The sequence below is a fragment of the Camelus ferus genome, chromosome 2 (genome assembly GCF_009834535.1).
Source record: "Camelus ferus isolate YT-003-E chromosome 2, BCGSAC_Cfer_1.0, whole genome shotgun sequence".
In the NCBI taxonomy this organism is placed as follows: domain Eukaryota; kingdom Metazoa; phylum Chordata; class Mammalia; order Artiodactyla; family Camelidae; genus Camelus; species Camelus ferus.
This window is the reverse complement of record NC_045697.1, coordinates 12,074,658-12,091,246: the sequence shown is the minus strand read 5'-3', so window position 1 is coordinate 12,091,246 and position 16,589 is coordinate 12,074,658. Positions and strand designations below refer to the sequence as shown.

The window sequence follows — 16,589 nt, the reverse complement described above, 5'->3', positions numbered from 1 at the left end:
GGGATGGAGTGTTAGATCTCTCTACAAAGAAAACCAGCATAAAATCTGAAGAGTCATCCATATGTGATCCTTCTTCTGAAAATTCAATGGCTGGGTAAGCAATATCTAGGAAATAATAAGTTAATATTAATATAAAATTATGCAGAGAACTCTTAATACTACTTTGAGTAGATTGACATATGTAGTTTTCTTCCAGAATTTTCGTCACTCATAAGTGTGTGTCTCTCATACCTTTCATTTGTCTTTTCTCTTTCTTTTTTATTCTTTCTGTTAAAGAAAAGTTATCAGAACAATCACCAAACTTTAGTTCATGTTACTAAAATGAACTACCAACTTAATCATAGAATACAAACTAAGAAGCAGGACAAGTGAGAGAATTTTAAATTTAATATTTAGGAGGCAATTTTAAGGAAAATATGTAATTTCACTATTTAGTTTTTTAAACAATCAACCAATTTTAAAAATACTGTACTTACTAATTCTTATAACTAACTTAACAGTGTTTAGATTTTTTTTTATTGTGTTTTAGGTGTGGTGGCAGACAATTTAATATATCTAGAAATCGCCACAAAAAGTCCTTTCATGCTTTAAAGCTGTTGTTAAATTACATAAATAAATAAATAAATAAATAATAGTGAAATGCTTTTCTGTTGGACTTTCGGAATTTTTTTTTTGTAGCTTTTGCATCTTCCCAATAGCAAACTGCATAGGAAGCTTTTTTGTCATGTTTAAATCTTGGATGTAGAGTGAAGTTTGTTTCAACTAAGGCTGTAATAGCTTTTTTGAGTCACAGGGTATAATGAGCTTTCTATTTGAGAAACTTTGAAAATTATAGTGATAACATTTAAAGTAGAAATAACATGTATAATATCTAAAATTATTTTACCCAAATATAACTTATCTACTTGTTTCAAATTTTAAGTTTTTATCTAGAAAAAAATTAGTCTTGTGGAAATATGGGATGTTTGTGTTTGGAAATATTCTTGCTGCTACAGATTTCCTTTAAAGGGGTTGACTCTTTTATTACTTGTTTAGCGGTAACGTCACGTTTCTACTAACAAAAACTCCTTTAGGATTTGGGTATTTTTTATAATGGAACTCTAATTGTAAAAAAATTAAAAGTGTTGCTCTGCAAGCATCTGTCAGAGGAATAGCAACATCATGAGAATATTTTTTACAAATACTGAGTTAGGATTTTATGTTCTTGGAAGGTCTGCCCGTTGAGGCCACCGTATGATTGACACACTGTCCTACCAGGACTGTAGCGTTTGCTTTGATAAGGAGTAACTACTACATCTCACAGACTTAAAAGAGTCATAAGCAGTGATGTTACCTAAGCAAGGAGTATAATAAAGGAGTGGACCCTCCCCTTCCATAGCTGTGTGAGAGTCTCTCATGCATCAGTTTACCATCGTTTCATTCCATCCATCCAGGAGACTACACAGAAACAGAGAGGACTATGTGGAAAGAAGTGCTGAGTTTGCAGATGGTTTGCTCTCAAAAGCTTTGAAAGACATTCAGTCTGGAGCACTGGACATAAATAAAGCAGGCATACTTTATGGCATACCTCAAAAAACTTTACTTCTCCACTTAGAAGCCTTACCAGCAGGGAAGCCTGCATCTTTTAAAAACAAAACTCGAGATTTCAATGATAGTTACTCATATAAAGACAGTAAAGAAACTTGTGCAGTGCTGCAAAAAGTAGCCTTGTGGGCAAGAGCTCAAGCAGAGCGCACAGAAAAAAGTAAACTCAATCTACTTGAAACCTCAGAATTAAAATTCCCAACAGCTTCCAGTTACCTCCATCAGTTAACTCTACAGAAAATGGTTACTCAATTTAAAGAAAAAAATGAAAGCCTACAATACGAAACTTCACATCCTACTGTACAGTTAAAAATTCCTCAGCTGCGAGTAAGTTCTGTTTCAAAACCACAACCTGATGGTCCTGGTCTGATGGATGTTATGTATCAAGTTTCCAAAACCTCTCCAGTCCTTGAAGGATCAGCTCTCCAAAAACTGAAAAATATACTCCCTAAACAGAGCAAAATAGAATGTTCTGGGCCCGTAACTCACTCAAGTGTTGACTCTTATTTTCTACATGGGGACCTCTCTCCTTTGTGTCTTAATTCTAAAAATGGAACAGTTGATGGAACCTCTGAAAATACTGAAGATGGATTGGATCGAAAAGATAATAAGCAGCCCAGGAAAAAACGTGGCCGTTACCGGCAGTATGATCATGAAATAATGGAAGAGGCTATTGCAATGGTAATGAGTGGAAAAATGAGTGTTTCCAAAGCACAAGGAATTTATGGGGTACCTCACAGCACTTTAGAATACAAGGTAAAAGAAAGATCTGGAACACTGAAGACTCCTCCGAAGAAGAAACTCCGATTACCAGACACTGGGTTATATAATATGACAGATTCAGGGACTGGCAGCTGCAAAAACAGCAGCAAGCCTGTGTAGATTACTTGTTAGGAAAATGTTTGTGTGTGTGTATGTGCGTGCGTGTGTGTATGTGTGTTTGCGTGTGTGTGTATGTGCACAGGTGTGTATTTGTGTGTCTGTATACACACATGTGGGAATTACAGATGCTCACTCTGACAGGAGACATGAAATTTTACAGTTCAAAAACCACTTACATGCCTTTTGAAAAAAGTTTTATTCAGGGTTTTCACTGTGGACAGAATTATATAGTTGCTTACTTAATTCTGATAGTTTGTATTTAATCCTTGTATAAATAGGTGAAAAGGATTCAGGTTTTCTTTAGTAGTCAATAGCATAAAGCGTTGTGGGAAAACAAGTAATTGTCAAGTGAAACATTTTTATTAGTGAAAGACCACTCCAGCCATTCAGTTGAAACCATCTTATAATGGAAATATGATATTAATAGCTTGTAAGCATTCTTGCATAACATACTTACAGTTATTGTAAGTATATCAAACAACCGGTCAAAATTTAAAATAGTTATCTCCACACTAATAAAAATTAATATATACAGTATTAGTACACTACAGTGCATTCTATGAAATATGAAATGCACTCAAGTGCATCCACCAGGAATAGAAAAGAAAACCTTAAATGATATGTATAATGAAATTTAATATTTATCATTTAATAGTTGATTTAGCAGGAAGTTGGGGTTTATAAGGTATATACTTTAAAAAAAAATACTTACACATAGTTAACCCCAGCAGCTATAGAATCCTTTAATATAAGATGGAATACTAAGAACAAAAAGTAATTTAAATTTAATTATTAAAATAATTTAATTTTGTTTTTCATTTGAAAAATAAGCTAATGTGTAAGGTTAGAAAAGAAAGTTGGAATGCAACTTAGAGCATGTTTATAATGTGCACAGAAAAAGCTTGAGAATGATAATTTTGGTTTAAATGTGCTGGTTAGTTGATGTTATGACTACTTTAAATTTTAAGGATTGTGACACACTCCTACTATTGAAAAACCTCAGTGTAACTTTAATATATTTGCTGCTGTGACATTTCAAAACATTTTCAGTTTATCAAAATGAATTACAGATTTCATTTTGATGGGTGATACATTATCATTTTGCTAATAACCAAATTTGCAGTTTGTTCAGGGTCTTGAATAGATTTACAGATATTTAACACTGAAGCTGTTTTGAACTTTTGGTAATGTAAACTCTCTACTAATTGGGTAGTTAGAAGCTGGGCAGTGCATTTTAACTTTTACTAGACTCATAAAAGAGACCAGTAATTTTATATAGCAGTTTTAAAATGTGGTTCAGAGTATCCATGTTGGATTTATGGAGTATGCAGTTTTAGTGGTAAAATGTTATAAAGCGTGTGCCTCCATATAAAGAATGGGGGTTTGCTTCAGAAATTCAAAATTCTCCGAGTGCCCCTTTTCTCTGTTAAAATTCAGGTTCTGATCACTTTTTCTAAGCCAGTTTTCCTAAGTCCGAAAGGAATACTTAAAGCTGAATTTAAAAAAATAAGTGCACCTTGTCAAATACATGTGTTTTTACACTTGTGTTTGTGTGTATCTAATAATCACATATACCTGTAATACTAAAGAGATTTTCAGCTTATCACATTTAAAAACTGCTTACGTATGTTTAAAGAAACTGAAGAGTGGGAAACTACACAAGCAAGTAGTTATTTGGTCTCTCTGATCTATACTGAACCCTCTTCAGCTATTAATGTTACCTGCATACTAGGGTATGAATCCTCTTGCTCTTTTGTTTTTGTCCCCAAGAAAGTATACATAATAGATTGCAAAACAGCAGATGTCAGGGTCATCTTTGTTTTTAAAGAATTAAGCCATATTTTGTGAGGGCCAGAACTTGGATTATTTAATATATTTCCTCTTCCCCCCACCCCATTGAAAAACAAAGTTAAAGATAAACATTTCAACACAATTTTATTGACCTCTTTATACAGAATTTTACTTGGAAAAATTTGGGGGCTTGAATGCATTACATAATATTTATATTGTATTGAGCTTTTTTATTCCTCACACTATATTTACATTAATAAATTGATTGAGAAGTTTATAGTAAAGGGATACTTACAGAACACTTTTATATCATTTAGAAGATGACCTGACCAAAAACTTTACAGGATTCATAAAATCAGGGATCATTTTGCTATTGACTTCACAGTGATCAGTAGTTTTATAGGTAATATTATAGTTAATTTGCAGCCTTTTAGTACTTGTATTATTTATTTTTGGTCAGAAATAGTAAATTAAATATTTTTTGATAGTTTATAGGTAATGATCAACCCATAACTTTTAAAAGAAACAAAATGTTTCTAATTATTGAGTTAACTTTTGATTATACAAACTAGGAAAGGCAGGGAAATTTATGGGTTCCCCTTCTCCCCAGTGATTCTATTAAGATGTTCTTTATGTTAAACTTTCAAAGTACTTTATAAATTTAGTTACCAGTTACTACGTATTAATTGACAATTTTCTGAAAAATCCAGTTTCAGCAGACTTTTAATGAAGATGAAAGCAACCCTTATGTGCTTTCTACTTATTTGAATGTTCCTCAAGTATTTTATATTTAAAAAAAAAAGAAGGAAAAGAAAAAACAGTGCCTCTGTTTTTAGAAAACTACTGCTCAGTAAAGTTGTTTAAACCATTTCTGGTAGCTAATGACAATTTTATATTAAATTGTATACTAACTTTAGTGAGACTGATTTTTTTAGTTGTTTACAGTACAAATACTTGTATTTGTTTTTTAATTGCAGTATTTCCATTGTCGCAGTAATTTAGTAAAACTCTGTGGCTGCCTTGATTTTGACAGATTTTGTTAATATAAACTGATTGTTAGGCAATTAGTTATATTTATGCATAAATCAATTGCACTATAATTCATGAATTATTTATTACAATATTTTCTAATGAATTCATGTATCTGTCTTGTGTTGTAAATGTACTGTAATTCTGTTTCTATTTTGTGTTGTTATATATCTAAATCTGATTGTATGAATTTTAATTGTTCAGTTAACGTGTTTCTAGGTTGTAATTTGTAGTAAAGCACTTCAATGCTTTTGCACTTAAATTTACAACACTGTTGGTGTGTGATTGATTTACTCATTCAGTAAAAGAAAAAAAAGAAAAAGCAAAGAAAAAAGCGACTACACTGGCTTCTTTGATTCACTCTAGGAAGCAGTTTTATTAATATTAATGTTAGAATTGACTTTCTCCAATGAGAGCTATTTCAACAACAAAACTTGGAATGGGCTAAATGGATAGTAAAATACAAAAATAGGCAGGATGTTTTTGTTTACAAATCAAACAGGAAAAGGTTAGAAGGTTAGAACATTTTTTAGCATTTAAAAACAGGGGAACTGTGAAACATACAATTTTAGAAACTTTATTATAATCAATTGAAAAATTCTAGATTGGAGGCTTGTATGTATTCAACTATTATTTACTCATATATTAGGTTTTTCTTTGCATTTCTAATATGCAAATATATGGAAAAGAAAAAAATTGAAGCCAGATAAGCATATTGTGAAGTTTTATAATTTGAGAACTTAGTTATCTAATGTCTGATATATATATATATATATATATATATATATAAAAATCTTAATACATGAACATCTAATTAGTAACTTTTTAAAGCTACTCTTCATATGGTATTAGAAATTACTGGCCACTGTGGTATTTTTGAAATTCCATTATTAAAAATAATAAACTGAGTAAGAAACTCTAAGAAGTATAGGCTTCTTTGGAATGTCAAAAGAGATATAAAACTCTTACAGTGGTTTTCAGAATAGTTAACACTAGTCATTAGTTTTTATTATTTCTACTATATACTTGACTAGCAGAAAAAAGCATTTGAGTATTTCAAGAACTGTTAGGAAAGCATATTAATCTTTAAAGTATAGTGCAATGTATTTTTCTGAGAAACATGTAAATCTCTCAATTATTTTCTCACAGATATGCTTAATAGACCATAACGTACATAACATAACTGAAAGTGTCTCAGAACCTTTTTTGGTTTTCTTTTGTTTATGTGAAAATTAACAATTTTTAATTTACTAGAAAAAAGTAAAATACCACTTACATCTTCTTATTTGATAGCTAACATTTCCTCCTGCCTTTGTCTCTACATATGTATTTTGAATTATCTAATAGTGAATCTTGGGAGTCCGTTCCATCATTTTACACTCCCAATCATGATAAAATTTACCAAAAAATTATTTTCAGAAAGGAAGGGATACTAAGGTCATGTCCTGTCTTCATCTGTCTAGAGGTGGCAGTAGATTTTTAAAGTTTTATTGTAATTTTGTATTTCTTCTCATTTTTTTTGAAAGCTACTTTATGTCAAATCACGTTAGCTGTAGTAGTAAAGCATTGGTTGACTCTAGTAAAAGTATCTTTTTTCTAGAAAAATATTGATCTAATTTGCAGAATTTGCCCTAGTGTTTTTGCTACTCAAATGGCATAATTTTTATAAAATGTAGATAAAATATTCCATACTTATCTGTGAAACAGACTAAGCCAGTTTTAGAGAGCAAAATAAAAATCTAATTTCACTTTTCATTTTAAAAGAGAAATCCTTTAATTTTTAATGTATGAGAACATAGTATCCTTTTAAACAAAATACAGTCTTCTGTAGTAATTTATAATCATCATATTTCAATTACAGCCCTAAATAAAATTTCTACAAACCAGGAACTAACAACAAATACAAGAAATCACGAATGGGAGACTATTTTCATGTACAGAGTTTGGTGATATGTTTAATTTAAATAGATACTTTTCTGAAACAGAATTCTTTCAACATATTTTATTCTTCTTGCTGCTGGTATTGGATTAAAAATTTTTTTTGTAGACTTCTACATTTGTTGCTAAGTAATCCTGGGTTTTAGTTAATGTTAGATGTATTTAGTTTCTACAGTGGGACATTTTCCAGCATTTGAAATTAAATAATTAGGTAAGTAATGCCTATAGTTTTGATGTAATTACTTTAGTATTTAGAAATCAATTAAAATAGATTTCATTTTTAAATAGCTTAGTTTTATTTTTTTTTTCTTATTAGGTTAAAAGGCCTGCAGCTTAATCTTAGAAAATATATTCTGTTATTTATGTGAAATATAAATCCCTCAATTTTCCTTGTGACTATGCAAAACTCTTTTATTAATAATTTTATTTTCACTACCTTGAAAATAATACCTATTTTAAATAAAGATAGATTTTTTCCTACACCTTATTTTTCTTATTTGTACTAATATGGACTAATAACTATCAAAATAACTTATAAAATGTCTACTTTACAAAAATCTTAACTCCTTCTGAAGTACTTTCCATTAAATATTCTTAATATATCCAAAGCACTAAACATTAGCAGTCTGTAAATATATCTGTCAGCAGCAGCAACTTTTATATTACAAAAATAGGGCTTTGATTTGATTCTTATACTTAGTCATAGGAAATTAATTAACATCAGTGCTTCATTATATTTTTGCTAAACAATAATCAAGATGTCACTATTGCAGCTCTTTACAGGAGTTAGAGGAGTCCAGCAATACTAAAATATCTTTTGTTCAAACTCTGTTAAAATTATAACTCCTTGTGATACTGGTATTTTTACTGTAATTCATTTTTTGTTTGATTTTTATTTTTAGTTCAACTGTTGATGCAAAATCAGAGGAAGCTACTAAAATGGAAAAAGGAAAATCAGCATTAAGCAAAGTTTTGGAATCTTTGTGCATACATCACCAGCAACAAGTTTTGGCTATGTTGAAATTTCTAGTCCAAGAGCAGAATGCTGCTTCTCTTTGCTGTTGTAATACATCATATACTGTGTCTTCAGAATCTCAAAAGCCCCTAATTGAAGATGATGTAGATGGTCTATTCTGTAGTTGTGAATATAGGCTGGCAGAAAGAGGGTGTTTACAAAATGAAAAACAAAGCCCTGGTTTTGTGCCTCTGCCAGTCTGTATTAAAGATTCGCATTGTTTATCTTGCCAAACTGTAACTGTTGAACACATTAAGACAGTAGCGAATAGAGGAGTTGGAAACAGTTATAATTCTCACAGGTGCTGTGCTGGACTGTTACCAAACATTCATTCCACAAAATCAGCCTTTCATACTCCTGTTTCGTCAAGGGAAGTACGTGATGTTTCAGTAAGTCTTAAGGATGTTTGTAGATCTCGAAGTCCCTCACCCCCGCCATTATCACCTGTACAGACGGAAGGATTTGAAAAATTGAAAGATGTCATCTCAGAGTTTTCAGCCTTAGAAAATAACAAACTTGAAACAAACATTAACCAGCCTCCATCTCTCACACCAGCAGAAATAAACAGTGACAAAGGTGATCATGAAAGTAAAATGTGTAAAACTAAAAAATCCAGTAACTCTGATTCTTTGCTCTTAGAAGACAGCAATAATTGTACTACAAATCATGAAAAAGGTGAAACTACTGTAATTTTTCAAGATTTAATGGATCGTATTAATGAAAAATTAAAATCAATAGAAACTATAGATATGACAAACTTTATAAAATTCTCTAGCAGTGATGGTAATACAGATAATGATTTAAAATTGAGAGATTTAATAGCCTCTCTGTTGCATAATGCAAAAGCCAGTGATTACAGTTTTATGGAATTACTGAGTCAACATGATAAAAAGGTAGAAAATAAAATTATTCAGACAAGATTTCGAAAGCGTCAAGAAACCTTATTTGCAATGCACAACTCTCCTGACTCACCTATATTTAGAAGGCAGTCTTTACAGATAAAAAGAGAACTTGCTAGTCTTGATGAAAATTTTATAAGGAAAAAATACACTGAAAAAAATTCAAGGAAACTTACGCGCAACGATGATCCATTTTCAACGGACAAAGAAGAATTCTATCATTGCCAAGGGCCGCCTTTACAAAATTCTAAAAGCGTTCAAGGTAATAATCATGCAGAAACATCATATTCACCAGATTATGCATTACAGTCATTGCAACTACCTCTTCATAATTTAGAAACTAACTTGACTTTTGATGCATTTTCAGAAAGCTTTAAAACAACTTCCCCTGAGAAAATGAGCATAAGAAGATCACAGGAGAAATCTGTGGCTGGAAAAACATTTTTGCAAAATTATAAGGAGAAGCCAAAATTACAGAATACTCAAACTCCTTTGAAAAGTGATGTTCCTGGACTTTTGAACAGAACTAAACGAAATATTGTGCCTCCGGGGTGGTATTCTATATATGTAACAAATAATTATGTTTTCAAAAAATCCCCTAAGGCCAAAAAAGTTTCTGAATCCACAAAAAAAAAAGATCCAGTGAAAAACATTCAGATTGAAAACTCACATGATATAGATCTAAATAAAATTGCAATGAATTCTAATTTACAGGTTGTTGTGGAACGTTTGGAAGATACAATAAATATGGCCCAAAAGTCTTGGAATAGTCAGTCATTATCAGAAGGATACAAAGCATCCAAGAAATTGATAGAAATTGATGGTAAAGATCAAAATACTGCTAGAAATATGACTCTTGCTGTAAGTAGAATGGCATGCAAAGAGCAGAGTTTATCGAAATCTGTGGTAACATCCACCAGTATTAAAAGCAATCATACACCAACACTTGATTTGAATAACAAAAGACCTGATAGCCAGAAAAAGTCACCCCTTTTAGATATGGGTAGCTTGATGTCCAGTGTTGAAAATGTACCAACAAAATATAAAGCCATTGAAAGATCTTCTTTTTCCAGCTATTCTAGTCCTATCAAACTCATGTTTTTATCTGAGGTTAAAAGCAGTGAAGGAGTCAAATACACTTTAACTTCAGTCGGTACTTGTGAATCAAATACTGATCTTCCTTCTTCTGAAAAACGACCAACCCATCAAGTAATTGACCAAAGAAAAGAAACAAATGAGGATATACTGAATGTCAACTTTGAAAATTATAGTTCCAATCTTAACAATGGTGCTACTCTTCAAAGAGAACTAAGCAAATTTAATTGTGCAAAGGAAGCTGCAGAACCCTCTGCAATGTTTATGGATGATAAGATGAGTGATAAGCCTCAAGAGGGACCTAAGGAATATTCAAGCAGCGCTGTTAATTCATCTTTTAAAAGAAAACCAGGTAGACCTAAAAAAATAGGTCCCCAGGTTGTGAAACAGATTAAGCGACCGATTGGAAGGCCACCAAAACCTAAAACTGACCAAACAGACATCACTCTTTGCCAAAATGAGTCCTTCAGTGCTGGAAAGAAAAGTCCAGAATCTCTCGTATCAGAAGTAAAAGAAGGTATTTATAAAAAGAGTATCACGGTAACTGTCATTTATGGAAGGTCAAGAAGAACTAAAAGGCATGTTTCTGAAGGAAGTGTGGACATAAGCAATGTGCTGTCTGTAAACAATAACGCTGCTGGTTTTCCAGCAGGATGTAACGGTCTCCAGACTATCGGAGAGTGTGAGGTGGGCTTGGGCGAAAGAACAAGTGCTGCTGCAAGCTTGACTACTGACAGCGGGGTCTCAGGGCCTGGCTTGGAACACGGCAGCCCTGTCAAGAACAAGTCTGTCATACCTCAGCCTTCCAAGAACATTATTCGACCAAATCAGAAGCCCTTGTCAATCATTAGGAAGCCCGGTAGACCTGCAAAAGTGAAAATCTCTGGCATATCTGTGACTATTCATAGAATTTCACCTCAGGAGAGGGAAGTAAGTATTAGCAGTTGCTTACCTCCTTTAGAACAAGAGAATATATTAGAAAAAAATCTGCCTGAAGAAAAGCATGATCACCAGCGCAGTAAGGTGAACACAAGGCACACTGAAGCTGACGAGTTTAAGAGTGGATCAGAAAGTATGGTTGCTACTATACCTTTGAGACATTCTGTTAGGGATAGAAAACCATCTCTGCATTTCTTACATTCATTAGCATCTTCTAGTTCACTTATTTATAGAAATGCTCTGCTCCATAAATCATGTAAAATCCATTTGCAGAAAAGTCAAAGTCAGAAAGATAAACATAAGCAGTCAAGGATTAAAATAGCTTCCAAAGGTACTCCAGGAGCTAGAAATTCAAGAAATGCAAAGACGTGTTTGGAAAATAAATTAATACCCGTTTCTGAAGTATCCTTGGACCCTATAATTTCATCAAACCCTTTGCTCAGGTGGTGGGCTGCTTCTACTTCAAACGATTCCTTATTAGAGGAATTAAACAATAGATTTGAGCAAATAACAAATGCTTGGGTGCGTGTGAGTGGCGATGAAGCTGAAAATTGTGTTAAAAAAAGAGAACGTGTTGAAAATGATAACTTCAAAATAACAAGCCCTTTGGAAACCTGTCTTTTAGAACTTGAAGTTTCACCTGTAAAAATGCTTTTTCAGAAAAAGTATGATTTGAATGAACTCTGTACCTGGTTTATGCAAACAACAGAGACACAATCTCTTTCACTAGTTAGAAAAGCAAATGCTCGAAACCCTTTGGAAGTAATAAATACCAGAGGAATTAAATTAGGGAACAAATATTCCGATTTTAACACCAGCCCCTTCAGAAAGCACTTTAAAAAATTTGCACTATCTTCTCCTTCAAAATCATCAGGGAAGTTGCATTTACTACATAAAATGGTTAGCTCTCCACTTTTAAATGTGAAAAGTAATTTAACACTAACTAGATTAAAAAGAACTGAGTTTAAGAGGTTGCAGCATGAAAGGTGGAGGCGAGAGGGAAAGCTGCACAACCATGGAACAGGTGACTGGATCTCTAAGAGGAGAAACTTAAGATTTTTCTGCCAGAACCAATTTTTAAATAAGACTGAGGGGAAAGCAAATGCTGACATCCCACTCCAAGGGAAAACCACAGTAGATAATCAGTTTATTTTGCCACCTGAGATCAGGGATGACTTTTTGCAGCAGAGGGTGGCAATGTCTGACTTCAAAACACATGCTAGTTTAGAGAATAAATTTAAGTCAGAAGCAAAGGAGAATGGAACAAACTGCAGTCAAAAAGATTTTGAAAAGGGGCCAAGACTAGGAAATGTGTGTCCAAATAATTGGAGGTCAAAAACCTTAAAAGATTGTAGAATATTTTTGAGGAAGATCAACTATCTTGAACACAGAAATACTTTTAAGCTAAATACAATCATTTACGCTCCTGAATCTGTTGACAGTGGAAGTAATCATCAGACTCATGTAGAAGACTCAAAGCGCTTTACCTTAAGATCCCATTCTGCTAGGCAAAATTATTTTAAAAAGCAATCTAAAGAAATAGAAAATGCTAAAGCAAATAGTCCTTCAAGCGATAAATTTCCTAGCCAACTTGACAGTAGTAAGTTAAATAAATGTGTTAACTATGACAAGAATCCTTCTGATAATTCTGAAGTTCTTAGCAAATTGAACAAAAGGAAAAGACCACCATGGAAGACCACAGAAATGTCAACAAAAAGACATAAACGACAGTCTTGCAGCAGTGGACAAATGGCAAACTATTATTCAAAATCCCAACTAGGTAAGTTTTTCTGTACTTAATTTTAAAGTTTCATTATAGGTGCCTTGTGTAAAGTATGAGATAATGGGTAGGAAAGGAACAGCTGATTTAGTTTTAATTGATTTCCAAAATATCTGGACAGTCTTATTTCCTTGGCACCTAGTATGAAACTCATGAAATTAGGTGTTGCTAAATGTCCCAGTGCACTTCCCCAAATCTAAATGTTTCTGGGATTACAGGCAAATTAAAGTGTATTCAGTAGAGACATAGAAAATTTCTACTAAATATATGTCATTAAAGTAAACATTACATTATCTACTTTTGCATCAGGTAGGTTTAATATAAAATACAGAAAACAGTTGGACAAATAAATATGACCAAGTCACCTTCTAAAAGTTAACTACTACACTGCAGGCTAATATATATTTATTGTCTTGATAGATTAGTAACTTTGAGACCACGTGGAGAGAAATAAAGACTATCTCATTGCTAAATTGATAAAAGACTATAACGTGTCATAATCCTAGGGTATCAGTCTCACATTCACCATTAAGTTGTTAGGCCCTTTGGGGACCACTTTAAGATTGTGTTTATTTAAAGAGTGTCAAGGAACAAGATATTTTTTCCCAATAAATCATCAAACTTGTTGAACAGACATTGAATTAGATCCCATGGAAATAAAGATGAGGATTTATTTCCAGGGATAATCCACAGCCTGGCAAGGGAGAAGGTCATATACAGGTAATTTTAAGTGATGCTAAATTCAGAAGGCAAATTACTGAAATTACTTTAGCAAGTAGTTATGTGGTTTATACAGTTATGCTGACCTGACAGTGGTGCCTCAGGGAGACTGTTACCATTAGAACCTAGCAAAAATGGGATATAAACACTGTAGCTACCAACATAGCCAGTTCCATCTCTGCTGATTGATGGGTGCTGGACAATTCAGAGTATGTAGGAGTGTGGTAGTGCCTGTTGATTACTTCCCTGACATGAAAGAGTGGAAATTTAAGGATATCTTATCATGTGGTTGCACTGTTACATTGTCTACTTTAGGGGAATCTTTTGTGGGGTTGGGGAGGTATTGTTGGCTTTATCTTTGTTACCTTCTTAAAAAACTTACATAAAAGCTTAAAAAAAATTTCTCAGGTCTTAGATTAAAATATTAAAAGCAGTAATTAAACTCAAGATTTGATAAGCTAAAAGATTATTATGACCCCCCCCAAATTTAATTGCTTAACTGAATAACTTTAAAATACCTATTTCAGTAATATCTAACATGCAGGGATTAAAAAATGTTAACTCTCTAACATGCAATGATTGAAATTTTAACGGTGGTCAAATTAGAGTCTCCATTATGAAAGATGAAGCAAATCTAAAAGCAGTGCCCTTTGTTTCTTGCCCTAAGGATAACTAAAAATAATTATAACAAAAAGTATGTCACAAAAAAGAGAGAAGTCTAATAGTAATTTAAAAAAAAAAAAACTTTTAATTCGCCTAAAAATATTCACACGTATTTTTAAAACTGTCACGAATGGAGAATAAAATATAGTGCTTCATTTTTAATTCTTTATACATGTACATCCTCATTTCATAGTAAAGGTAGTTTACATTGTCATTTTTCAACAGAACTGTGTTTTATCCTTCCAACTTCTTAACCATTGTATCTTTCTAAGGTATAAATATAAAATTTATTTTAATACGATTCTTCATCTCACTAAATATGCGATCACCCTAGAAAAAAAGATGGAAGATGCCTAATTATTACTTTTTCAAATTAATTTCAAATCCTTTGGTGATACTTAAAAAAATTTTAGTGCCATATTGAGTTGTTTTTCACCGTTTCTCCTTTTTAAGAGTGCTAGTAATAGTCCCTGTTCTGCTTAAAATTTTATTTATCTTTCACTGATAACTTTCCTTCTTTATTTTTTAACATTCTTTTTCACTCAATCAACAAGGCCATTATTTTTATAAAGTTGTATTTATAGCAATATTTGTTATATTTATCTGATTTTTACATGTTTCTTAAAGTGTTGTTTTTTCTCATTCTTGATATTTCATACTTCTTTTTGCCTCTTGGGAATGACACTAAAATTCATTATTAGTTTTATATGTGTTTTTCTTCTTCATAGAATTATTATTGACTGGAAATTTGAGAGACTTTTAACAACAGGCCTTTTCTAGGAGAATTCCTAGGGCAATGTATACAATGAATCATGGAATATTTCTATTGATGAAGAGTTTTGCCTCTACCGTGAATGTCTTGCTTTTATACATTTCAAGATTAACTGTCCAGATACAGTTTAATACACGGGATTTTTAAAGTTATACTCATTACATTTGTACTTCTTTATATCAACTACAGACATGGAAAGGAAGAAGAAATGCAGTTCTAATCTATTCTTAGTTCAACAAATAATGAATGCCTGTAATATGCTCTTAGGCACTGTGGAAGGTTCGAAAAGTTCTTCTGCCGTCTAAGTGAGAAAACAAGACCTGTGTCATTTATTTTTTCAATAGTAGAGTGTATTTTATGTTTTAAGTGGGATGTTATGTTTTAAGAGGGTAGAATGGTTAAAGTCATGGTTTGTACTCTTGTGGAGCTTACTGTCTCATGGGGGACAGGGAAGAGGAAGCCCAGGAGAGAGGTGAGTGCTGTGATGGGAGAGGGAGGTGGACTGTAGGAGCGCATAGGAGGGAAGCTGAACGCAGGCTTAGAGGGTTAGGCAAGGATTCCTACATAGTCACATCTAAGCTGGGATTTGAAGGATGTCAAAGTATTAGCAGTCCAGAGAGTATTTTCTGCAGAAGGAAATTGCATATGGAAAATTTGGGTGACAGAAGAGAGCTGAAACACTGAGTAATTTAGTTCATATAGCTGAGGCACAAAATAAGAATTAAGAATGGGGTAGAGGGTGACTGAGAAAATGGCAAAAGATAAAGCTACTGGGGTAAACAGCCCAAACTGTGAGGTCAGCATCAGTTAATGAAAAAAATGTCTTGAGCCCTTATGATAGTATCATTACTGGAGAAGAACAGATGTATTTGAGAGAGATCTATGAAGTAGAATTAATCTGTTTTAGAAAATAGAGGAACAAAGGATAACATCCAAGTTTTGGGGCTTGAACATCTGGGTAGGTGCTAGTAACGTTCCATTTTAGACATAACGAATTTGAGGTATGTAGTGGGATATCCAAGAAAAGATGCTTTAGAAAGCAGTTAGTTAATATGGGTTTGTTGCTCAGGAGAGAGGTCTGAGCTGGAGGTAAAATTTGGGGGTCAGCAAGTAACTGAAGCCACGAGAGTGGAAGAGATTGCTCAGTGTAAAATGTGAAGAACCTCGGGTCTCAGAGCCTAAAGGAAAGAAGAGAGGTGTACAAGGGGACTGCTGAGAGTGGTCAGGAGGGAAGAGGAAAGCCGGGAGTGTGTGGTGAAAGAAGTGTGTTTTAAGGGAAAAAACAACAGTGTAAAATGTTGATAAAAGAGGTCAGTTAGGCCTTGAAATGTTCCAGTCAGGATAGCACAAGAGGTTATTTTAGAGATTTGGGAGAGAGCAGTTTTGATGGACTTATAGAGTCAGAAATCTTATGACTGAGTAAATGCAGGAAGAGGAAATGACGAAAACTAGCACAGAAAACTGTAAATGGTTGCTTTTGGA

The 16,589-nt window shown here is 33.0% G+C and overlaps 1 protein-coding gene across 10 annotated transcripts in view; it reads left to right on the top strand.

Annotated features, from left to right (window-relative positions):
• The window catches only part of LCORL (ligand dependent nuclear receptor corepressor like), a 154,319-nt gene that overhangs the window by 122,738 nt on the left and 14,992 nt on the right, over positions 1–16,589 (top strand). For 5 of the 10 annotated variants that reach the window (XM_032494566.1, XM_032494561.1, XM_032494573.1 and 2 more), the window contains 2 exons: positions 1–94; positions 8,127–12,952. The exons of 1 other annotated variant lie outside the window; for it this stretch is intronic. In XM_032494566.1, coding sequence (XP_032350457.1) covers positions 1–94; positions 8,127–12,952 — 4,920 coding nt within the window. Of the gene's footprint in view, positions 95–1,433; positions 5,553–8,126; positions 12,953–16,589 lie in introns of those variants that run through there. 4 more of the 10 variants (XM_032494580.1, XM_032494584.1, XM_032494593.1 and 1 more) reach the window with 4 other exon arrangements.